Below are 25,530 nucleotides of genomic sequence, written 5' to 3' on the forward strand. Positions count from 1 at the left end.
GGAGCAAAAACGGGAGGAGGGCTGGGGGTAGGGCTCGCTGTCTACCGCCGGAGGGTCCCTCCTGTCCGGGCCCCCTGAAGCCAGGGTTTGGCTCTTTCCCTCAACCTGACGTGCCAAGATGGCGGCAGCGCCACAGCTCCGGAGGGGAGGAGGGGGCGGGAATGCGAGGAGGGTGGGACGTACCATCCCACCCCAGGGGAGAGAGGAGGAACACGGCGAGGGGAAAAGGCAGTCCTGCCGGGAAAACTAAGGAACGCCCCCTCGCTCCACCCAAGCGTGGATCTTCCCACTCCCAGGGGCCTGGAGCGCGCTCCACCCGCGGGTCACGCCCCTTCCCCCCGGGGCCAATGAGAAGCAAGCCGAGAGCCCTGGGTTTTATGAATGGGTCGCGCGTCCACCCACCTGCCGCTTGGCCTCCTCCCTCCAAAGGGTCCAGTTAAAAGACCGGCGGCACCTTAAGACTTCTATCCTACAGCCGAGAAACATAATCGTCTTATTCTCTGGCTCACTTCATGAAATCTTTCGGTAAACTGCCCACGCTTTGTTACATAATTCCTCTTGGACGAAGGATCTCCATACATTCGACACAAATTAACAGGTCAATATCGTTCTGTGGGGGAATTCGTAAATTCCGTACTCCGCGCGTGGTTGCTCTTTAAACAGTTACAAAAAATAAATGTAGCCTTTATTACCAAGTAATAAAATAAAAGACATAATTAACTCTAGCATAGAGAAGCACGATGAGGTGATTAAATGAATAACAAGTGTACGTTACTTTCTTTCTGGGGAAAGACTGGGCTTTAAGTATTGCAGTGCCTGGCATCGTTAAGTGCTCAAAAATATAAATCCAACGTCGTTTTAAGCAGAATTAGGGATTGGCAGAACAAGGAACTGGCCCAGCTAATGTGTGGGTCAACAGGGCCTAGGACTGCATGGGTCAAATGAAAGGCTTCTGGTAAAAGAATAGAAAAGGGGAAGGAGTAAAGACAGGAGACCGGTCCCATGAGTTTTGGGTTTTTTTTAATACCTGACTAAAAATTAGTAGCAAACACCTCCTGAAATTTTAGCATTGTAATAAGATTACTACATGATAAAAAGGAAGCCATGAAAGGAACAGCTTCCATTTTATTTTCTTTTAAGAGCCAGGGTGGGAGCACACTGGTAATTTGGTCCTGACTCCTAAAATCATTTGACTTCACCACTGCACTGCCCACATGGGAGACTATAAGCAGTGTAAAAGGATAGATACACTAGATCCGATCTACAAACCCAGGCTCCTCCTAAACTAGCTGGATTCAGAGGGGAAAAAAAAGCTGACCTGCCTCACCGTATTACTCGATAACAAGATACATTTCCATGACATAGTAAAGTCACTTACCGAACAAGATATTCTCACAAAGCTAACTTTTTAAAAAGCTTGTAAAAATTATACATTTATACACATACACACTACACTTTTACAGTTGAAAAGATAGTCCAAATAGTTCAACAGCTCATTCAGTGCTTTTTTGTATTGTTTTCCCTTCCAGGTTCTTTGTCACCCCCTTCGCTCTGCCCTAAGCAGACATCATTCTGTCCCATTATCTACTAAACCCAGTAAATGTTCATTTACCCCACTAGGCGCCATCTACCTGGGTGACTCTGGAGGGAGGTTTCTGAAAGGTCCGGTCTATACCGAGGCACACAGTTTACACGGGTGGGAAAGAAGTGGCATAATCAGTATCACGACCACAGGGAGCAGCCCTTCCACGGCAGGGCAAGTGCTCACACCTACATGGTCCAGTGCCCACTCATTAAAAACACAGTCAAAACCCACTCAGCAAAAGTTACTGAGGGTCCCATAAAGCGAGTCACACTGGTTCTTAAAGGAAGTGAGCTGTTTCGGGAATCGCTGGAGGAGAGTCACTTTGAACAGTGGTGGTTTGACAACTGTGGAAGAAGTCACTTGAACTCTTATAAAGAGAATTTTTAACGGATCAGCAGCCTCCCTGGAAAATTCAGGAAAACCAACAAAAGAGGGGATGGTTTTCATCTTTTCATAAAGTTCTTCTCCAGAGCTATTGAGGTTCTCTGCAGAGAGTAGATATTCCGTTTTACCCGGTCCTCCAGGGAGGAGGTAGATGCACTCTCCAGCTTCATGCGACTAGGAACAGAAGAGAGGAGAATAATATGAGTTACAAATATTTGTCAGCTGGTCAACTCTTTGGCAGAATTAGAAGAAACGGGTTGCCAGTCATATAGCCCATGTAGAAATACAAGCTCTTTTAAGCCCATGTAGATAACTTTGGAGTGAGTCCATTTGGAACTCCATTCTTTAAACCAATATCCCTAAGGGCAAATTTATCTGTTTTGGAAAGTAAGTAAAGCCTCATTGGAAAAAGGCCTCCTGAGAGGCGCCTGGGTGGCTCAGTCAGTTAAGCATCCGACTCTTGATTTCAGCTCAGGTCATGATCTCACAGTTCGTGAGATCAAGCCCCACGTCAGGCTCTGTGCTGACAGCGTGGAGCCCGCTTGGGATTCTCTCTCTCCCCCTCTCTCTCTCTGCCCTTCCCCTGTTCATGCAAAAAAAGAAAAAAAGAAAAGGAAAAAGGCCCCCTGAGCCCTGAACTCTTATTTAAATGGAAGGCAAGGAGATTCAATGAAAATACTAATTCACTTCTCCTCTCCTCAAATCAAAACCATCCCACTGTCTGGCTAGATGCTGGGAGTAGTAACAAAGGTGGCTTGGAGGCTGACCTCCCCGTTCTCTCTGCATAGTCACAGAAACGCCAGGAACACGATGAGTGAGTCAGCTGCCCAACTGCCTCCTTGGAACCATAGCCATGAAAGCCTTTAGGCAGCACGAAGATGCACTCACTGGATAAACCTTCCATCTCGGGAGCCCAGCTTCTCCAGCTTCTGCTCCCGTTCGTCATCCTTAGCGTGCCTCTTGAGGATGTTTAGCCTCTCTTCCTCCCGCCACTTGGCATTTTCCATCATCTCTTGCCGTTTTCGCTCTAGTTCCTCTGATGAGAGCTTTCTGTTGAACACAAAAACCATCAGGTCTACTTCTCTCCCAGCAAAAAAAACCCAAACACTTCGGGGAGAACAGAAATCAGGTAGGACCCCAGGTTCTCCATCGCACTGCTCTCTCCATAGAAATGCCCAACCCAGGGCCAAACTCAGCATGAGTTTCCTTCCTTCCTAACATCTTGGGTCAGGTGGTTTCATCCAAATTTCAAAGACTTGTAATGAAGGATTCCATACTCTCTATAATCCCTGGAGTGATTATTCTGAAACATTAAAAACAAAATATTCCCCCCAAAAAACAAAATATTCCACTATTTACTCAGCAACTTATTGAAGCATGGAGGACTAAGTTAGCCACGTGACTGTTGACATCTACCATCTACCCACTGGAAATGCTTAGAAATTCATGGACGCAGCCCATGAGTATACCACTTTAGGACTAAGCCAGAAGCCAGATGCCTGAAGAATTCAAGTCAATTCAACTTAACCTCAGAAAGTAATAGGTAAGTCTTTCCTGGCACTCATTGAAAATGAAGTCGGAGCAAGAAGAGGAGGTGATGAAGGAGCTCAATCACTATTTAACAATATGAGAAATCGGAATCCATTGCTTCTCAAATGGGTGTGATGTACCCATTTGGAAGATTCCCCTTTAGAGGTGCCTGGCTAACTCAGTTGGTAGAGCATGCGACCCTTGATCTTGGGGTTGTAAGTTTAAGCCCCATGTGGGGTGTAGAGATTACTTAAAAATAAAGTCTTTAGAGAAAAAAAAAAAATCCCTCTCTAAGTTTATTTTTTTTTAGTAATCTCTACACCCAACGTGGGGCTCAAACTTAACAACCCCGAGATCATGAGTCGCAGCTCTTCAGATTGAGCCAGGCAGGTACCCCATGAAAGATTCCCCCTTTAAAAGAAAAAATAAGGGGTGCCTGGCTGACATAGTCGGAAGAGCATGTGACTCTTGATCTCAGGGTCATGAGTTCAAGCCCCACAATGGGCATAAAGATTACTTAAAAATAAATAAATAAAACTTTAAAACAAATACATACATACATACATACATACATACATACATACATACATAAATGGAGCCAAATTTTGAGAAACAAACTTAAGACACTAAAACTTGACATTCGGTTGTCTACAGTGAAATGGCAATGCTCCCTTTCAAAAAAACCACAAAGAGAACGGGAGAGGAGACGACACTGGATAAGAGATGTCTAAAAATTTTTGGAAGATGGAAGTGGATAAAGAAGTGGTAACTACTTTAACAGGTTAGAGAAAACTGAATCCCTTTAAAGTGCCCAATACTAGGGGGCACCTGGGTGGCTCTGTTGGTTAAATGTCTGACTTCGGCTCGGGTCATGATCTCACGGCTTGTGAGTTCGAGCCCCGCATCGGGCTCTGTGCTGACAGCTCAGAGCCTGGAGCCTGCTTTGGATTCTGTGTCTCCCTCTCTCTCTGTCCCTTCCCCGCTTGTGCTCTGTCTCCCTCCCTCTCAAAAATAAACATTAAAAAAAATTTTTTTTTAAATAAATAAAGTGCCCAATACTAGTCAGAAGCAAAATCCAGGAAAGGCTCAAGGACTGCAGGCATCCAGTACTTTGAAGGATGGCAGTAAGGCTGAAAACAAAGGGAATGATTTAAAGTCTGTATGGGAAGCAATTAAGACACCCTGGGACCTCATGCCTAACTTGGGGGAGGCCAGTGATTTTTCTCCCAAACGAATACAGGAGACCCTCCAAAGGGGAGACGTTTCTTGTAGTGTCTGAAGAATTAACCAGATAGGAAATCAGAAGTTGCAGAGGTATCCGGCATAGCCAAACGTCCCAAAATGCCAGCAGCCAGAGTTAGAGCCATTGGTCAGGCAACCAGAGGGGATTTTTTTTTCTTCTACAAAAATTTAATGGTTCCTGACAGGAGAACCAAAGGTAACCAGAGGGTATAAGAATGTCCCCAGCTAAAAACCAGTACAAAAAACCAATCTCCACCAGTAGACAAGCCCTGCCCATACACAATACAGTGATCTCAGCTTTTTAATGCCTATGAAGAGACAGTGAAATATCACCAAACATTTCAGGAAAGCCTCTCACATGAAAGCGACCAAAGGAAGAGGAAAAGAGAACTTAACAAAGATAAACCACGAAACTTTTAAAAAATGTACAATTCATCTTAAATAAAACTATTTAAAATTGGCAACAAAAAGTGAACAATTAAAAATCTCACTCAGAGGGGCACCTGGGTGGCTCAGTCGGTTAAGCGGCCGACTTCGGCTCAGGTCATGATCTCGCAGTTTGTGAGTTTGAGCCCCGCGTGGGGCTCTGTGCTGACAGCTCAGAGCCTGGAGCCTGTTTCAGATTCTGTGTCTCCCTCTCTCTGACCCTCCCCCGTTCATGCTCTGTCTCTGTCTCAAAAATAAATAAACGTTAAAAAATAAAAATAAAAAAAAATCTCACTCAGAGATGATAAATAAAAGATATTACATCATTGAAATGGGAAAGGCTTTTATTTGTTTTACTTTCTTTTAATTTTTTATTTGAGAGAGAGAGAGAGATTGCAAGCAGGGGAAAGGGGCAGCGGAGAGAGAGAGAGAGAGACTCCTAAGCAGGCTCTGGGCTCAGCTCGGAGCCCAACGCAGGGCTCAATCCCACAACCCTGGGATCATGACCAAAGTCGAAACCAAGAGTTGGATGCTCAAGAGACTGAGCCACCCAGGCACCCCGAGAAAGGCTTTTAAAAAGGAACAATCAGAACATACAAGAGCTCTGAAAAATCAGAGAGAACAAAGAAGTTATCAAAGAAATGATACAAGAACATTTCCCAGAAATAATATCCGTAAGTCAAAACTGAAAGAGGCAAATATTGACCCTAGAAAAAATATGAAACTCATACAAGAAAAGAGATATAACCTCAATATTCTGCTTGGCGATGAAAAGTATCGATGAACAATATTTACATAATGGAAGAACATGAATCCACTTATTGACAAAACCAAAAACTGTGATACTTACCTAATGGAATAAATGGAGGGAGAAGAAATATGGGACTGGGAGTGTATAAGAGCTCATTTACTCCAATAGTAAGAAAATACCTAATGTCTAAAATTGATGACTTAAGGGGCAGCTGGGTGGCTCAATCGGTTAAGCGCCCAGCTCTGGACTCTGGCTCAGGTCACGATCTCACGGTTTGTGGGTTCGAGCCCTGTGTCGGGCACTGTGCTAACAGTGCAGAGCCTGCTTGGGTTTCTCTCTCTCTCTCTCTTTCTCTCTCTCCCCTTCTTTCTTCCCCTCCCCTGCTTGTGCTCTTTCTCTCTCAAAATAAGTAAACTTAAAAATAAATAGATAAATAGGAATAAATAAGTAAATAGATAGATAGATAGATAGATAGATAGATAGATAGATAGATAGATAAAATTGATGACTTAAGGGGTGCCTGGCTGGCTCAGTTGGTAGAACATGAGACTCTTGACCTTGGGATTGTGAGTTCAAGCCCCACATTAGGGGTAGAGATTACTTTAAAAAATCAAATCTTAAAATAAATAAATAGATCATACATATATACATACATACATACATACATAAAATTGATGACTTAAGAGACAGCAACATGTGCATATTTGTAGAGACAGGTAGCCGCCAAAAGAAACCACTCAAAAAGCTGAAAGTGTTTGCCACTAGGCAGCATGACTGGAAGTGAGGTCAGGCAGAGCAAGGAACTGGTAGTTTTTGTGAGATTTTTTTTTTCATGTTTATTTTATTTTTGAGAGAAAGACAGAGTGTGAGGGGGGAGGGGCAGAGAGAGCGAGGGAGACACAATCTGAAGCAGGCTCTGGGTCTCACAAGGCACCTCTTGTGAGAAGATTTTTAATAGTTTTTAACTTTTAAAAATGTGTATTATTAGGGGTGCCTGGGTGGCTCAGTCCGTTAAGCCTCTGACTTCATTTTAGCCCAGGTCACCATCTCACAGTTTGTGAGTTCAAGCCCCTGCTTGGGATTCTCTCTCGATCTCCCTCTCCCTCTGCCCCTCTCCCCCACTCGCAGTCTCTCTCTCGAAAATAAAGAAAATAATAACCATTAGGAGCCTGGGTGGCACAGTCAGTTGAGTGTCCAACTTCAGCTCAGGTCATGATCTCAGGGTATGTGAGTTTGAGCCCCGCATCAGGCTTGTGCCGAGAGTGCAGAACCCGCTTCGGATCCTGTGTCCCCGTCTCTCTCTGTCCCTTTCCCGGTTGTGCTCACTCTCTCTTTAAAAGTAAATAAAAGGGGCGCCTGGGTGGCGCAGTCGGTAAAGCGTCCGACTTCAGCCAGGTCATGATCTCGCGGTCCGTGAGTTCGAGCCCCGCGTCAGGCTCTGGGCTGATGGCTCGGAGCCTGGAGCCTGTTTCCGATTCTGTGTCTCCCTCTCTCTCTGCCCCTCCCCCGTTCATGCTCTGTCTCTCTCTGTCCCAAAAATAAATAAAAAAATGTTGAAAAAAAAAAATTTAAAAAAATAAATAAATAAATAAAAGTAAATAAAATGTTAAATAGAATAGAATAGAATAGAATAAAATAAAATAAAATAAAACAAAATAAAATGTATCTCTAAGGGGTATTATCTGATCAAAATAATTTAAGCCTCAATAATAACAGTAATTGTGCCTCTAAAATAATAGTAATTAATAGAAGAGTAATAGCTTTATTTTTTATTGCCTGTAGCCACTTTTATTCTGGGCAATTTATAAGCCCAATAGAAGGAATTTTAGGCATTTCTGGGGTGTGACATCATAATAGTGGTTTTTTGGTCTGTTTTGAGCACATATATTTTTAACTTATAAAAGGGCTGTGTTGCCTGTAAGAAATTTCAAAAGCAATCAAAACTAATATTAATTAAATGGGAATCCCAAAAGACCCCGAAAATTTTTTACAAGAAAAATACAGTCTTGGCCCATAAAAATTACTTTATTTATTTATTTATTTATTTATTTATTTATTTTTTAAAATTTTTTAACGTTTATTTATTTTTGAGACAGAGAGAGACAGAGCATTAACGGGGGAGGGGCAGAGAGAGAGGGAGACACAGAATCGGAAGCAGGCTCCAGGCTCTGAGCCGTCAGCCCAGAGCCCGACGTGGGGCTCGAACTCACGGACCGCGAGATTGTGACCTGAGCTGAAGTCGGACGCTTAACTGACTGAGCCACCCAGGCGCCCCTAAAAATTACTTTAAATTGAGCATCTCACTATAAAAGAGAACCTTCGTCTTTTCAGCCATTGAGAAGGTCATTTCAGATCAGCAGCTAAAATACACAAAAGAAAGAGTTCTCACAGAATTCTCAATTATGGCCCTAATTTTTCTTTTTCTTAATTCAGCATCATCTTAAGTACATAAAACAACCTTGACCACTTGGAACACCAAACCGAAACAGACAATGAAATCATAAAGTCTATGTGTTAAAGTTTCTGTGCTTTTACTCCTGGGGAAGAGAGGTCTTGAGGGCTCTAAACCATTTATGTCACAAAATTCAACACAAATTGAAAGGGAGGTAAGGAAGGCTGATAAAATAAAACAAACTAAAGTGAGGGGCACCTGGGTGGCTCAGTCGGTTAAGTATCCAACTCTTGGTTTCGGCTCAGGTCATGATCTCACGGTTCCTGAGTTCAAGCCCCGCATCAGGCTCTGTGCTGACAGTGTGGAGCCTGCTTGGGATTCTCTCTCTCCCTCTCTCTCTGCCTTTCCCCTGCTCATGCTGTCTCTCTCTCAAAATAAATACATAAACTTAAAGTGATGGTAGATGGCAAAAGAGAGAAAAACAAAGCAGGATCTGAAAAAGCCTGCTGCCCACAAGCCTTAAAACACAGAAACAAATACTTACACTCACAAGTATCTACCCTAAGAGCAGCATGAATTACAGCACAGCTGAAAAACTGCCAACTAATAATAGGTCAAATTCTATGTAACATACTCTGTCTGGGAAGGCAGGGAAATATATAACATACTTTTAAAGGTTGTCAGTCAAGACTAAACCTTTTAAAAGTTTCTGTTCCTTGGAGACTCAGGGAGTCGGGCAATTAAGAGTTGCAAGGGACATGTAGGGTCTGCCTCTGTTTTAACACAGTGAATAAAAGTGGTGGGTATAGACTCTCGGCGGTTCTCAACGTTGGCTGCCCACCCCCAGAGGCTCTGATGTAGTAGGGCTGGGGTGTAGCTGGGTAACGGGATTTTTTCTTTTTTATGCTTCCCAGGTGACTCGAACGTGCAGCCAATTTGGGCAGTAAAAGGAAGTTCACAAGAATTGCCTGGCTCCTCTAAATTCTAAGAGCAAGACGGACCCCTAGGGACAGCCTTTCATGGGCACAACCAACTCCCCTCAGGTCCCAGGGCTTTATGTCCCTGTTCTGTCTGACCCACTACACACCCAACGTGAACACAGAGTCCATCTTAGGGTGTCGGCCCTCAAGGAGAGCACCCTGCTTCTCCTTCAGCTGGTGCCTCAAGAAAGGAGCACTCTCTCAAGAAAAGCTTCTCGGTGGAAATCTCTTGAGAGAATTAACATGCTTAGATGTCCAGAGACAGTCGCTTAATCGATTGTTCATCAAGTTAAAACTCTTACTTTGTCCTTTCAGTGTGTGCAGTGTAGGGAGGCGGGACAGACTGTTAACAGCTGACAGGAAGAGGGGCCCCTGGATAGCATCTGACTTCAGCTCATGAGGTCAGGATCTCACACTTTGTGAGTTGAAGCCCCACGTTGGGCCCTGTACTGACAGTGCAGAGCCTGAAGCCTGCTTCAAGTTCTGTGTCTTCCCCTCTCTCTGCCCCTCCCTTGCTCTCTCTCTCTCTCTCTCTCTCTCAAAAATAAAAAATAAAATATTAAAAAAAAAAAAGCTGACATGAAGCATAAAAGCAGGTTTGGCAAAAAGGTGATGTAAGGATGCCTGGGTGGCTTAGTCGGTTAAGTGTCCAACTTTGGCTCGGGTCATGATCTGACTGATGGCTTGTGAGATCAAGCCCCGTGTCGGGCTCTATGCTGACACCTTGGAACCTGGAGCCTGCTTTGGATTCTGTGTCTCCCTCTCTCTCTGCCCCTCCTCTGCTCATGCACTGTCTTGTTCTCTCTCAAAGAGAGAGGTTTGGGTTAAAATTTTTTTAATTAAAAAAAAATTTTTTTTTAATTAAAAAAAGAAAAAAGGTGATTTAGATTATCCACCTGCCCTGGTTTGAGCCACTCCGAGACTCAGGCCCGCAGAGTCTGAAGTTCACCTACGGGGCTCTTGACTCACCTGGTGTATCCAGGAGCGTGGCGCCTTTGATAGACCTCTTTTTTAGGCGATGGGCTCTTAGTGCGGCCTCTCTCTCTCCTGTTGACCTTAGAGTTGTGCCTGGGACAGACACACAGAGGGCAGAAAGGAGAAAAGCCTTTTCAAGGTAGGGGCTTTTATCGTGTCCCTCAAATGATGGGAGAAAAGCTAACAGTCTTAGAATTACAATCCAAATTGAAGGGAACAGAGGGCAGAGGTGGAAGAAAAACAAATACCTAAAGAAACAGAAGACTTGGTACTAAACTCACTCCAAAGAGCCTACATATATAAATATGTAGCTCTAGGGGACTGAGCTTTACATAGCGGTGGGGGAAAATGATGTAAAGGAAATAAAGCAAAGGCGTTTGGAAAAATGAATGAACAGAAATACCTGCGGTGAGCAACCCCCACCCTTACAAGCCATTTCCCAGTGAATTCCTACACTCACGGTTTGCTTGGCCTTGGGGACCGTGACCTTCTGCCTGGGGATCGAGAACTCCTGTCCCGGGACCCTGCTTCTCTGGTGCTCTTCTTGCTGGCATGTCTGGGAGGTGAGTGGGAGGAGCTTCTGGACCTGGAATAATTCTTCAACCCATGCATTCCCTTTTGCTTGGCCGTCAGAGGACTCTGCAGTCCCTGGCTGTGGTAGGAGTCCCTGATCTGTAGCACCAAGGAAAGGAAGAAAAGGTATTCAGAGGAAAATGTGCTGCTCAGGAGGAAATGCAGTGAAGCAAGGAAATCAATGAGCAATGAGGGTCTGTACGAAGCACAGTTACCACAGAGAACCACTCAAACTTAGCAAAGTTATCTGCAGAGTCCCCTAAGAGAATGTACCCACCCAGTCACCTCCACTGGCTTGGCGCTTCACCAAAGCCTGAGCAGGAGCAAGAGACAGAGCGTGGAGAACAGGCCCTAAGGTTAAACCTACTATGGGAAAAAGGGATCCAGAGGGATGTCCATCTGTCAAAAGTCATCAACCTTGAAGCTTAAAATGCCTGCATTTCACGTAAGTTATCTGCAGAGAGACGGGCAGAACGCCTGCAGGCCCCACTGGTGGTTTAGACTCTCCACTCAGAGGGCCCCCAGCCCCGGTCGGAGGCTCAAGGACAAGGAATGGGCCAGTTCCCCAGCGGTGCCCACTTTGGCTGCCCAAACTCCCTTTTTCCCATGTGATGCCTGACTGGCTGCTCGAAATGCTCTCTGTCCAAAAAGGCTCTCAAGTTAACGCATTCCCTGGTCCACGGTCACTCCCTCTGAGACGCCCACACCCTTACCTGTAAGCCGTATCCAGGGGCTTTGGACAAAACAGGGGAAGAATCTGCCGTCTTCTTTTGAGCTCTAAGAGATTAAAACACACATTCATTGAAAAAGAAAATGTATGAAGGTCCAGTTTAAATGTCTCGTGCTGAAACACGCCTCCTCCTGCTTCAAACATGACCTTCCCCACTTCTTCTATTACTTGGGAGCGTGGCTCTCGCTTTGGACTGTCTTTGGAAGATGCATCAGCACAGTCATGTTTTTCCTGTGAAAACACGTGGGCCTGGCTCTTCAGCCCCACCGCCTGAACACATTCTCCTCTCACCTCGTGCTGCTTGCTATTCCAGCGACTAAGAGTGAGTCAGCGGTGACAATGCTCACTGTTCCCACAGAGAAGGCACACAGAATGCGCCCAGATGGGCCCATTAATGCATTAAAAAAAAAAAAAAAAAAAAAAAAAGGGGCGCCTGGGTGGCGCAGTCGGTTAAGCGTCCGACTTCAGCCAGGTCACGATCTCGCGGTCCGGGAGTTCGAGCCCCGCGTCAGGCTCTGGGCTGATGGCTCGGAGCCTGGAGCCTGTTTCCGATTCTGTGTCTGCCTCTCTCTCTGCCCCTCCCCCGTTCATGCTCTGTCTCTCTCTGTCCCAAAAATAAATAAACGTTGAAAAAAAAAAAAAATTTAAAAAAAAAAAAAAAAAAAAAAAAAAAAAAAGGCCTACATAAAACCCACTTCGGTCTTGGAGGAGTCATAAGCTGAGACGAAAGTCACAGCCAGGATGTCTGAGCTAAGACCTACAAGGCTACGGGCAGCCCTTTAGGGGCCATGCCAAGACCTCCAAGGAACTCTGGTGCTAGATGGCAAAGTTCTGTGGGCACGGGGCCCACGTACGAGCGTTCACCACTGAAACCCCAGCGCCTGGCAGTTCCCCGCCTAGAGCAGCCGTGACTACGTGGGGAATGAATGAGTGAATGAGTCAATGAGGGAGGCCCGCCCCCACGTGCTCACCTCCCCCGGCTGCGCTCATCCTGGCTGCTGCCGCCATCGCTACTTGAGCTTCTGTGCTTATGTTTCTTGTGCTTCTTTTTCTTCTCCTTCTTTTTCTTCTTCTCCTTTTTTTCCAGACTCATTTGCAACTACAAAACACCCAGAACATAACCATGCAAGATCACGAAGGCCCCCGTCGGTCCCTCCGAGGGGCCTGGTTCATGCCCGAAAGTACCTGACTTCGTCCTCCGGGACTACAGAGGCCCAGGACCCCAGCGGAGTTTCCCCACCAACAAGAGGGGGCGAGTCTTACCTTGGGGGGTGTATAAACAGCCCCTAGACTACTGAACAGAATCTCTGGCAAGTGGGGCTAGGAATCTGTATTTTTAAACCATCCCCAGAACCGGTGCCTGGGAATTTCCAATCTGTCAGAGGAACTCCCAGCAACACCGAAAGCAATCGGGGACCGCAGGATCCAGCTTTCCATTCTCCTTGCCAACTAATCCAAAACACAATCGCGGAATATGTCACGTGAATGACAAATGGGCCCTCGAGGCTTGATATCACCTGATCCCCTGAACACGCTGTGTGATTAGGACTTGCACAGGCCTATCCCATACTCCCCTTTTTCTAAACAAACAACAAAAAAAAGACATCACATGGTGCTCTTCCAATCAAAAAAATAAAAGAGAAGGTAAGCTTAATTGAGCTCGATAATGAAGACTGCATAAAATCACCAAGGGAAGGTCTCTAAAAGCCAGAATGTAAAAGCCATTCTGTCTGCCCTCTCACAAGGTAAGAGTGAATGGTGAGTAGTTCTCACGAGAAGTAGCTAAAAGGCACTCTTGGTGCCTAATTTGATGCACTACTTACCAATTCTTTGATTTTCTTCATTTTCACGGGATTATTCAACACCTCTCTTTTTTTCTCTTCCTCCTTCTTCCTAAAGAGAAAGAGAACATTATAAAAATCATGACTATCTCTTTGGGGAAGGGGATTAAGTCATTCATTGTACTCTTCACAAGACCATCTATATAGCAATCGTTTTTCCAAATACACGCAGACAGGCCCTGTGTTAAAAGCTACATGATGGTGTGGAAGTCAGGACTCTTCCCCAAATCTGCAGAAGGGACTGAATGGTGTGGCGCAAGTCCACACTGGCTCCCTGTTGTACAAGAATGAGTATGGGGAATGCCTGAGTGGCTCAGTCAGTTGAGTATCTGACTTGGGCTCAAGTCATGATCTCATAGCTTGTGGGTTCAAGCCCGCGTCAGGCTCTGTGCTGACAACTCAGAGCCTGGAGCCTGCTTCGGATTCCGCGTCTCCCTCTCTCTCTGCTCCTCCCCCACTTGCTCTCTCTCTCTCAAAAATAAATAAACATTAAAAAAAATTAAAAAAACAAAAACGAGTCTTACTCTCATTATTCATGAGGGTAAACTGGTCAGCCTTCATGGAAGACAATTTGGCAATACTTATCACTGCCTGCACACTCTTTAACCAATTCTTTCCCAAGAATTTGTTACTGTATGGATATAATCAAGAGGTCCCTACAGAGTCGTCCATATTATAACAATGAAAATTCAGAAACAGGTTAGGGACCTAATAAGAGAGTATTAAAAAATTATGGTATGGGACGCCTGGGTGGCTCAGTCGGTTAAGCGTCCGACTTCAGCTCAGGTCACGATCTCGCGGTCCGTGAGTTCGAGCCCCACGTCGGGCTCTGGGCTGATGGCTTGGAGCCTGGAGCCCGTTTCCGATTCTGTGTCTCCCTCTCTCTCTCTGCCCCTCCCCCGTTCATGCTCTGTCTCTCTCTGTCTCAAAAATAAATAAACGTTAAAAAAAAAATAATTAAAAAAAAAATTATGGTATACCACACAATATCAACATAAAAAATGGTATTATAGAAACATAGGGGCGTAGAAAGATGCTTGCTATATATAATTAGGTGAAAAAAAGCTTATAAAATAATGTGCACAATATCTGTACATCAATGTTCACAGCAGCATTATTCACAATGGCCAAAAAGTGGAAATAACCCAAATGTCCATCGACAGACGAAAAGACAAACAAAATGTATACAACGGAATATTATTCGGCCTTAAAAAGGAAGGACATGTTATACATAGTATAACATGGACGAACCTGGAAGACATTACACTGAGCGAAATAACCCAGTCCCACAAAAAGATAACTACTGTATGATTTCACTTCTATGACGTTCCTAGAGTAGTAGAACTCAAAGAAAAGAGAATGGTGGTTCGCAGGAGTTGGGGCAAGGGGAAATGTGGAGTTCTTGTTTCATGAGTAAAGAGTTTCAGCTTTGTAAGGTGAAAACCTTTTTTTTTTTTTTTAACGTATTTATTTTGGGAGAGAGAGAGTGCGAGTGGAGAAGCAGCGGAGAGAGAGGGACACACAGAATCAGAAGCAGGATCCAGGCTCTGAACCTGTCAGCACAGCTAACACAATTACCACAATTTAATTAATTAAGAGGCTAACAAAATGGTGGGGCGCCTGGGTGGCTCAGTCAGTTAAGCGTCTGACTCTTGATTTCAGCTCAGGTCATGATCTCGCAGTTCTTGAGTTCAAGCCCCAAGTCGGGCTCTGAGCTGTTAGCACGGAACTTGCTTGGGATTCTCTCTCTCTCTCTCTCTCTCTCTCTCTCTCTCTCTCTCTCTGCACCTCTCCTGCTCACACTCTCTCTCTCTCAAAATAAATAAATTTTTATACAATACCTTTATATATATATCTATGCAATACCTTTAACATGTAAATAACTTTATTTTTTTATTAAAAAAATTTTTTTTAATGTTTATTTATTTTTGAGAGAGAGAGACAGAGTGTGAGTTGGGGAGGGGCAGAGAGAGAGACAGGCGCAGAATCTGAAGCAGGTTCCAGGCTCCGAGCTGTCAGCAAGAGCCTGACGCAGGGCTCGAACCCACGAACCATGAGATCATGACCTGAGCTGAAGTTGGACGCTCAACCGACTGTGCCACCCAGGTGCCCCAATATGTAAATAACTTTAACATGTTTTCAAAAGAAGAAATATAAATGACAAAGGTTTTTCAACGTTCAACCTATCCACTTGAAATAAAATCCTGCAAATTAAACCAAACAAATTTATACATATGGCAAAATGCAACTCCACTTTGATACATTACACATTAGGGTTTCGAGGCAGATTCTTTTTAAAGGGTTTGGCTGCACAAAAAAGGAGGGCCGGGGGGTAGGTAGAAGGCCTGTTCACCCACCTATCCCACGATATACATCTCCCCAAATTTCCAAGAAGCTGCCAGCCTTTCTCATCTTTTTTTTTTTTTTTTTTTTTTTTTTTTTAATTTTTTGAGAGACAGAGAGAGAGAGCGAATCCCAAGCAAGCTCCACACTGTCAGCACAGAGCCTGGTGTGGGGCTCAATCTCACGAACCACGAGATCATGACTTGAGCCAAAACCACCCCTAACCAACTGAGCTACCCACGTACCCCTTACCTTGCTTCTATCCTATTTTTTGTTCAAGGGCCAAAGGTAAATGAATAAATCTGGTCTGCCCTGGTCTACTTGCCATCTCTTACCACACGGCCTAGATAAGACACACTTGATGGAGCCTCCTTCCCAACATCAGGGAGCCCAAATGGAGACAAATCCTTTTACAGAGCAGACCAAAGTCAAGAGGAAACCGACTGGAAAGCTGAGCAACTATGAAAAAACCCTCCCCGGCCCGTCGCCAGTACCTGATGATGAAGAGCGGGTCCTCCCGGATTTTGCTGGCCATGTCGAGGAGGGAATTGGCACCGGATGGGGCAAAAATGGAACCTGGGAGCAGTCCTGTCTCCGAAGAACAGCCTGCCTCCTTCTCCTCCATCTTCTCAAAAACGTACTTGTCAATGGGGCGCCCCAGCAAGTACTCATCACGGTTCACCATCCCACCAGGACCCTGATACATCCAGTCCAATTTTTCTTCTTTTTTCCTAGGTCAAGACAAAAAAAAAAATACAATCAAAGGAAGCGTAGGGCTCTTGCAGACCTACACACACAACCCCAACACGAGGGAGAGATGGCAGCTGGCAAGAGCACGACTCATTCTCCAAGCACCTAGTAGGGACTAAACGCTGTGCTCCTCGTGGCACATGAGAAGAAATGGTGCTTGCCGGCATGGAGCTCGCCATTTCGTGGAGAGATCGTTCCCCCACACTTAAAGCAATTTCTGTGAAGAAAGTATCCTCTGAGACACGGACCTTTGTTCAGGGCTTCTCAAGCCTCCTTTACAAAGTCCTTATGTTACGCTTTCATTTTGAGGATAATCTGAAACAATAAAGAGATTCTGCATCACCTCGTGACCGAGAACAGTTTCAGGGAGCACGTGTGCGGTTGTTCGAGGTGTCTTTTGGAGCGTGGGCACAAGCAGGAATTCCACATTTGAGGTAACTCAAGATGATGAGAAAAGACCAGAGATAAGTGAAGAAGGAAATTATGCTTTCAAGCCAAAAGAGAGTTATCAATATCAGTAATGTCAGTCATGTCTGATATTTGCCAAACAAACATGGCCCTGTGCTTCTGAGGGGGAAAAAATGGTGGGAAAACTGAACCTTCCCACAACAGACAGCAAAGGCACGCCAAATTAAGTGCATGCGCCGCAGCAGCCGATAGCACGTTTACACTGCGAGCGGCTAAGTAGCTTCATCAAAAGCAGTATTACCTGTAACATTAAATTCAATGTTTTTTGAATATGGCTTTTCAAAACTGGCGTATCTATTTTTGTTTACGATTACGTAACAACTATGAGCATAAGGAAAGTCTTCCTAGTTAGGTCTTTGGACATTTTTAATAAGAATATTTTAACCCAATAATGGAGGGTCATAATGTTTTCGTTTTAGATTTGTTTTTGGGTTTTTTTTCCCATTAAAAGGAGCGGTTTGAGAAACCTTCTAGTCTATAATTAAAAACTGATTGTGGGCCACTGGGGTCGGGCTCCACCCAGCTTGCCCAGCCTCACTCACCCCACTGGAGTCAAGAAGGAGGAGTATAGACAGGGCCGTGCCCTGGAGAACTGTGGGAGACTGTGGTGGGGCCTTTACAATGAGTACCGCAGGTAGTGGAGTCTTTCGAGCAATTAAAGGTTCTTGCCATTCTCCAGCTGGAATAAACCAGTGACTACAGGAGACTTTGACAGCTATTAAAATCAGGCCTCCGCAGCTGGGAAGTAGCTTTGTAGTTTGGAGAGGTCTGTTTTCCACGATCGATTGTTGTGTGGTTCAAGATAAAGGGAACAAAGGCCTCTGAAACTCCATCACATGTGCTGCCTTGATAGGAGCCACACTGGCAGCAAGAAATGGACCAGTGGTCATGGTTGTTGGGTCAGCTGTGATGAGTGATCCAAGGATTAACTGGACGAGCTGGTATCTGGTTGACAAGATTTGCTTTTGTGCAGTTTCTTTTTTTTTAAATATGATTTATTGTCAAATTGGCTTCCATACAACACCCAGTGCTCATCCCAACAAGTGTCCTCCTCAATGCCCATCACCCACGTTCCCCTCTCCACCACCCCCCATCAACCCTCAGTTTGTTCTCTGTATTCAAGAGTTTCTTATGGTTTGCCTCCCTCCCTCTCTGTTTGTAACTTTCCCCCCTTTCCCTTCCCCCATGGTCTTCTGTTAAGCTTCTCAAGATCCACATATGAGTGAAAACATAGAATATATCTGTCTTTCTCTGACTGACTTATTTTGCTTTTGTGTGGTTTCTCAATGGTCCTTAGTTTGTTGAAGATTCCTCCCAGTTGCCTTCAACCCAGTGACCACTCTCCCCATTGGAGACTATATGGACAATGCCAATAGACTTCTTTCCCAGGACTTCTTTAACAGAATAAGTTGCAGTTCAAGAAGGATTTGGGAAGACCAAGGTACAGTCTGTTTTTTTTTTTTTTTTAAACATTTATTTATTTTTGAGACAGAGAGAGCATGAACAGGGGAGGGTCAGAGAAAGAGGGAGACACAGAATCTGAAACAGGCTCCAGGCTCCGAGCTGTCAGCACAGAGCCCGACACGGGGCTCGAACCCACGGACTGTGAGATCATGACCCGAGCCGAAGTCGGATGCTTAACCGACTGAGCCACCCAGGCGCCCCTACAGTCTGTTTTTAAGCCATAGGATAACTATGGCCAAACAGGCTATGAAGAGACATTTAGCACACGGGGGTAAGGGGATGAGGTGTAAAGAGAGAATACATTTCTTTATCCACCCTTGGACTGTATTTGTGACTAAAGTAAATGTCCAATAGCATAAAAATAAAATATATAATAAGTGCTTAGAAGGTCAAGGACAAAGGGCAAATAACCATGAAACATGGCCACCATTTCCTTTGGGACTTCTGTGCCTGGGGCAAAAAAAAAAAAAAAAAAAAGAATTGATTGTGAAAGGCAGACCACTTCAGATCTTAAGGAAGTCTGAGTAGGAAGATCAGTGTTGCCTAGAACATTCTAGGAAGCTCACTTTCCTGAAAGGCTGTATAATCAACATGATGGTTAAGAGCACTAGCTCTGGAGTCAGGCAACAGGGATTTGAACCCCAGGTCTAAAGCCAAGCACCTTCTCCGAGCCCTGGTGTCCTCACCTGTAAAATGAGGATAAAACTGTACCTACCTCACAGGTTTGTTGGGGATTAAATAAGACACATCAGGCATATGATGTGTAATGCTTTGCTGAATAAAAATTTCAAGGGGCACCTACCTGGCTGGCTCTGTCATAAGAGCATGCAATGCTTGATCTTGGGATTGTGAGTTTAAGCCCCATGCTGGGTGTAGAGATTACTTTAAAATAAAAATTAAAAAAAAAAAAAAAGACAGAGAGAGAATTTCACTTTTTTTTTTTTTTTTTTTTTTTACTTTTGGTTAGTGGGAAAGCAAACTCTTATGACTAGTGAGTATTGAATCTAAAATTGGTATCTGTTTGAAAATCAAGGGTTCACAAAGTCTAAAATTTCACATAGAACAATGTGTGTTCACTTTGTAAGCTGTCCAGGAATTAATCTGAATGTGTGAAATTTATTTACATTCAATTGTTAGTTTTTATTAAACATTTTTTTAAATTTTTACTTATTTTTGAGAGAGAGATGGAGCACGCAAGAGTCAGCGGGGCAGAAAGAGAGGGGGGGACAGAGAGTCCAAAACAGGCTCTGCGCTGACAGCAATGAGCCCAACGCGAGGTTTGAACTCATGAACCACGAGATCATGACCTGAGGTGAGTTGGTTGCTTAACCAACTGAGCCATCCACGTGCCCCTATTTGCATTAAATTATAACGTAGGTGTCTGGTTGGCTCAGTCAGTAGAGCATGCAACTCTTGATCTCAGAGCTGTGAGTCTGAGCCCCCACATGGGGGGCAGAATTTACCTAAAAAAAAAAAAAAAAAAAAAAAAAAATTTAGGGGCACCTGGGTGGCTTAGTCAGTTCAGTGTCATGATCCCCGGGTTGTGGGATCTAGCTCCACTTCGGGCTCCGTGCTGAGGGTGGAGCCTGCTTAAGATTCTCGCTCTCTCCGTCCCTCGGCTCCCTCCCCCACACACTCTCGCTCACTCTATTAAAAAAAAAAAAGTAAATTTTTTTTTTTTTTGCTTTATAGGCTTTAATTTACATAAAGCATATAAAGTAAAATAATTTAAGGCGTGTCTACAGTACCAAAAAACATAAAACTTCATTCCCTTATCTCATTGGATATATTAATGTCATATTTTGCTGTATTTAAAAATTCTAAAATTCTTTTTTTTCCCCAAATTTTAAAAAATCTATTTTGAAAGAGACAGAGACAGTGCAAGTGGGGGAGGGGCAGAGAGAGAGGGAGAGAGAGAATCTCAAGGAGGCTCCGCACTGTCAGTGCAGGGCCCAAGGCAGGGCTCGAACCCACAAAGCCGTGAGATCATGACCTGAGCCGATACCAAGAGTTGGGTGCTCGAGGGACGGAGCCACCCAGGTGCCCCTAAAAACTCTTATTTACTTTAAAACATTCCAAGTTTCATACTTGAGTCAGAAGGGCCTTCTCCCCAATCCATTATCCTGAATGTTCCCAGGGCACCATGTCCCTAATGCCATTTCCATGAAGTGAAACTAAGTTTCACGTACACACACAACCCTGAATGTCACAGACCCTGTCATGAAGTATTAAGGAAGAGCCCTAGATACCCAGTGGGGAGAGTATGCCACACGGCACCCCGGGGACTTGCCCACAAGGACGCGAGCAAGGCAAACGTACGAGGAGAATGAACAAGGAGACGGTGCCGATTACCCCATTTCTGGCTCTGTGTTGTTCTCGCAAAACTTAAGAATGCACTGTACGCTTTATGCTTTGCATTTTTCTCAGAACACATGTCCTCCCACCTCAGTTTATGAGATGGGTAGCCTGATAATTATCTGCTACTCCTATCCCATGTTATACAAGAGGAAACTGAAATAAGGTAAAACCGAGCGGCGGGACTGTCCACGCTCACGTAGCTTTTACTGACAGACGCACCATCTGCCTCCCTCCACGAGGCCTCACTGCGCCCCTGAAATGAGTCCGCGGTACATAAACAAACAAAAGCAGGTCTGAGACCTGGACACGTCCCGAGAGGCGGGGTGGGAGGCAAGCATCCTCAGGCCTGGTTATTGGTCGATCGCCTGCCACAAGCCAGGCCTGCGCTAGGCCCTTTGGGTGTCATCTCATTTGGTCCTCCACAAACCTTGGGAACTGGGCACTCTCCCTTCCTTGGTCCTACCGAGGTCACCGAGGCCCTGAACTTGCTCTCGGTGCCACAGTGAGGCCAGGACACCCCAAGCCAGCCTCAGCGCTCAGGCTGGGCCGACTCCCAAACCCATGCTCTTAACCAGCAGGTCTGCAGCCAAAGGAAGATGCCGCTGGGGGCCGGCCCCACACCCTGGGACACCCACAGCCCCGCCGCCTCCCCGCAGCCCCGGCTGCCCCCTCACTTGACGGCCCCAACGTCCTCGGCATAGCGCTGCATCTCTTCCCGGGCCCGCTCCTCCCGCAGCTCCCGCTGCAGCTCTTCGATCTTCTTCCGCTCAGCCTCATGCTTCTGCTCGGCCTTCCACACCTTCTCCACATTGCGGAGGGTCTGGGGGTGCCAGCTCTTCTTCAGATTCTGTGGTGGCGAAAGGAGGGAGAAGATGATGCGGGGAGCCGGTGGGTGCGTGGGCCCCACCACCACCGACCCCTCTGCTCCCTGTGCGTGCCAGGGCAGACATCTAGGGGCAAGGCATCGTTCACAACGGCGAGGTTGGCCCCCACCAATCTCCCACACATCCAGGGGTTCTGTTCAAGTATGTAAGGCTTCAGGCCTTGTCCGGGTTCCCTTTGAACACTTTTCACTCGGAATGCACACGACTCGGACTTCCACGGGCCATTCCTGAACTAAGGGTTAGTGATGACAGTAAAGGGGGAATGGGCAGAGAGGTGGGAAGGTAAACTCTAAAAGGCAACAGAACTCAAGTGCCTTTGGCAGGGGACCTTTCATTTTCACGAACACAATCTTCCTTCTCTCGAGTCCACTTAACCTGCCTTCACCTTGGTTTGCAACCCCAACCTTTCGTGGTTTACAACCCCACCGAGTACCTCTTTCACCCTTCCTTCCTGGGACTCTCCCCTTGGTTCTGAGCTCCCCTTCGCACTACACCTTGACGGACTTCAAGAATGCTTCTCCTCTCCCGCTTCCCCATAAGCCACTACTTTGGTTCAGCTTCCCAACCAGGGAAGGTTTCCTGGAAGCAGTGATGATCTAAGGACAATTATAATTTAGCCCAGTGATGTAGGAAGCAGGGTAGAGTGGGGGCAGATTTCCAGAGGGAACAGCACACACAACCGCAGGCCCAGCGGCAACAAAGAACACAGCACAGATGATTTCGTGTGGCTAAATATGGCATGCAAGCTGATGAAGGGGGACCGGGGGGGGGGGGTCCAAGATGAAATCAACAAAACCAACTAAGAAAGCAATAGAATAAGGGCCTTATAAACCATGTTAATGGAGTGGGCTTCATCCTGTGGACAGTAGGAAACACTAAACAGTGCAGGCATGACTAGCTATCATGTGAAGAATGGATTGGAGAGGGCAGAGACTGGAGACCAGGAGACCAGTTAAGAGGCCTAAGTGAGAAAACCAACACAAGGTATCTGGCATGGAGAAGGTATTCCATCAATGAGGGCCCTCTTTTCTTTCTTTTCTCTCTTCCTCCTTGTCCTTCCTTTCCCTTCATCAGGTCACTCAATCCCCTGTCCCCACCCCATCCCTGGCCTTAGCCTACTGGTCTTCCTCTCTCTCCTTTAACATGGGTGATCTTGCCCCCCCCCCCATGCACTCCACATTTGGCAATGTCCAGACACATTTTTGGTTGCCCCATCCAGAGAAGAGTGCTACTGGTATCCAGTGGCTAGGGACCAAGAATGCTGCTAAACATCCTACAATGCATAGGGCCATCATCCCCCCACCCCCGACACACACACACACACACACACACACACACACACACACACACACAAGCAAAACAAAAAGTGGTGCCTGGGTGGCTCAGTGAGTTGAGCATATGACTCTTGATTTCAGCTCAGGTCATGATCCCAGGGTCATGGGATCGAGCCACACTCAGCATTAGAATTAGGTGTCATTCTAATCAGTGACACCTAACAAATTCTAATACAGATACTGGATAGGTAGAATTGATCTATTTGCTGATTCAATCAGCTACACTTTAAAGAGATTAGCATCTTTCTGACCTTGCACCGTGCCGTTGTGGGTCTTTTGCCCCGTCGGGGGCTTCAGCACCCTACAAATGAACTATGCAGTTCAAGAGAAATTGCCACATCACTTATATTTAAGTGCTATAAATTCAGAAGAAAGCTCTGTCACTACAGATCAGAATGAAGCACGGACGAGGAGTGGAAGTCAGAAAGGTGGACATGAAGATCTCTTCAGGTTTAAAACAGACCCCTGGATACGGCTCAAGGGCAAAGAGAATGGGGCACAAACCACTCCTACTATAGTCCAAAATATGACTGAACTCCCAGCTGAGGAAGAGAGAAGTGTCCCAAGACAAGACATACAAAGTAAAGCTTGCGTGACTCGATATCTGCCTCCTTTCGTAAGCATGGTTCCACCACCACCACCACCACCACCACCACCCCCTCCCAGAATTTCCAGTCGGGAGAGTCCCCGCGAACAAACAACGCAAACACCTGCCGCCACCGTTGGCGACACGCTTCACACACCTTTCCAAGTCTCCGCCCTGTCCCTCCGTGGCCCCAGAGATCGGTCCCCTCTCCAAGGCTATGGCTCCCTTCTCGCGAAAGCACGGCTGTGTAGCCATGGTCACCCACTCCCGCACCCTCCAATTTCCGTCCCCAGACCCGGTCGGTCTCCCGCTCAGTCCTCTCCCGCCCAGGCTTCCCCCACTTACCAGATCTCCGCCCCCCATGACGACGGAGAAGTTTCCTCTCTGCGCGGACCTGGAGGATTCAGGAGGGATCCGCAGGAAACGTAGACAAACAGTTCAGCTGCGACCTCCCCGGATCTGGTCTCGGAGGCCACCGGCTGCCACTTCGACTGCCAGATCTAGAGCCCACTTCCGGGAGGGCGTCCTATTACAGCGTCGGCGTCGCGGGATGATGACGTTTCGCACTCTGACGCGCAGCAGCGCGAGCGTCACGGCCAGTGACGCCCAGATTGGCGGCGCCTGCCGTCGGGTTTTGGGCCTCTTGGTTGGCACCTCACCCGGTTTCGCGAGCGGTGTGTTGAAACACCGCGGCTCGGTCCAGTTACCAGTCGGCCGCGGGCTGCGCCCCGCGGTCCTGTTGCCATGGCAGCGCGCCACGACTCGTCCTCCCGGCTCTTCCGCAGGCCGCACCGGGCTTCTGCCCGCAGGGCCCCAGCGCCGACCAGCCTACGTCTGTCTCCTCGCCCGGGCACACCTCCCCGCAGCGGCCTTTTCCAAAAAAAATAGCCCGCACTCCCCTCCAACCTCCACGCAGGGTCAACTCCCTTACTCCAGGCCGAGTTTACTGAAAGAAGGAGAAAGCATCGAACCGAACTTCCATCGGCTTCCCTGCACCAAACCTTTATTTAAAAAAATAAATAAATAAATAATAAAAAATTATTTTTTGTTTATCAAATAATTTTTACCCCCAACCTGGGCTCGAACTCACGACTCTGAGAGATCAAAAGCCTCATGCTCTACCCGCTGAGACAGCCAGGCGCCCCTCCCTGCACCAAACCTTTAAAACGCCAGCTTCCCCATTTCCTTTCCCTTGGTTTACGTTGGAAGGGGCGTCGTTCCTAAGGCCGGGCGGTTCATCACACTCTCCTCATCAAAATACTTTTCACTTGACTTCTCCGCACCACTCTCTAGAGTGTTGTTTTCTTCTGTAATCCCTTCTCAGGGAGCATTTTGTTCCTACTTCATCTTGCCTCTTAGGTTCTGTCTTGGGTCTTTTCACACTAAATGCTCTCACTGGGTGATCTCATCTACTCACAGGGCTTCAGTTACCATCTATAAACTGATGGATCCCAAATTCATTACCTCCAGTCATATTTATCTTTCAAGCTCCAGGTTTTTAAGCCTGGCTGTTAGATATTTCCCGTTGGACATCTGGGAGGCACATAAACTGAACTTATTATCTAACCTATCCGTATTCCCCCAACCCACCTCTTTTATCCCTTATTACCACCACTTCCATCTTGGCATCATTCAAGACCTCTCCCTCCCCTCCCAACATCCAATCAGTCAACAAGATCCTCACTGCTAAACATCTCTCACATCTATCCACCTCTCTATCACCATTCACCGCCAGCTTGGTTCAGACTACCATCATCCTTCCTCTGGGAGAATTCTTATGTCCCTTCTTTAAGTTTTATCCCTTCCGGATCTATGCATGACTTTATACTGAGTGATCTCTCTAAAATGCAAAACGCTGTATCAATCCCCATGCTTTAAAACCTTTTATAATTCGGCATTATTCATACTATAATGTCCATGTATTTATTTGTTTG

At 46.1% G+C, this 25,530-nt stretch overlaps 1 protein-coding gene across 1 annotated transcript; it reads right to left on the reverse strand.

The window, feature by feature from the left end:
* Positions 1 to 663: 663 nt before the first annotated feature.
* On the reverse strand, positions 664 to 24,113 carry CWC25 (CWC25 spliceosome associated protein homolog). Its single transcript, XM_030294766.1, has 10 exons — positions 23,942 to 24,113; positions 21,467 to 21,639; positions 16,247 to 16,483; positions 13,392 to 13,461; positions 12,540 to 12,667; positions 11,552 to 11,615; positions 10,726 to 10,937; positions 10,260 to 10,358; positions 2,858 to 3,019; positions 664 to 2,143 (listed from the first exon to the last, which is right to left on the reverse strand). Exons 1-10 carry the CDS (start codon positions 23,957 to 23,959, stop codon positions 2,029 to 2,031), a joined length of 1,278 nt encoding a protein of 425 aa, XP_030150626.1. The 5' UTR covers positions 23,960 to 24,113; the 3' UTR covers positions 664 to 2,028.
* Between the last annotated feature and the right edge of the window lie 1,417 nt (positions 24,114 to 25,530).

This window comes from Lynx canadensis, chromosome E1 (genome assembly GCF_007474595.2).
Source record: "Lynx canadensis isolate LIC74 chromosome E1, mLynCan4.pri.v2, whole genome shotgun sequence".
NCBI lineage: Eukaryota > Metazoa > Chordata > Mammalia > Carnivora > Felidae > Lynx > Lynx canadensis.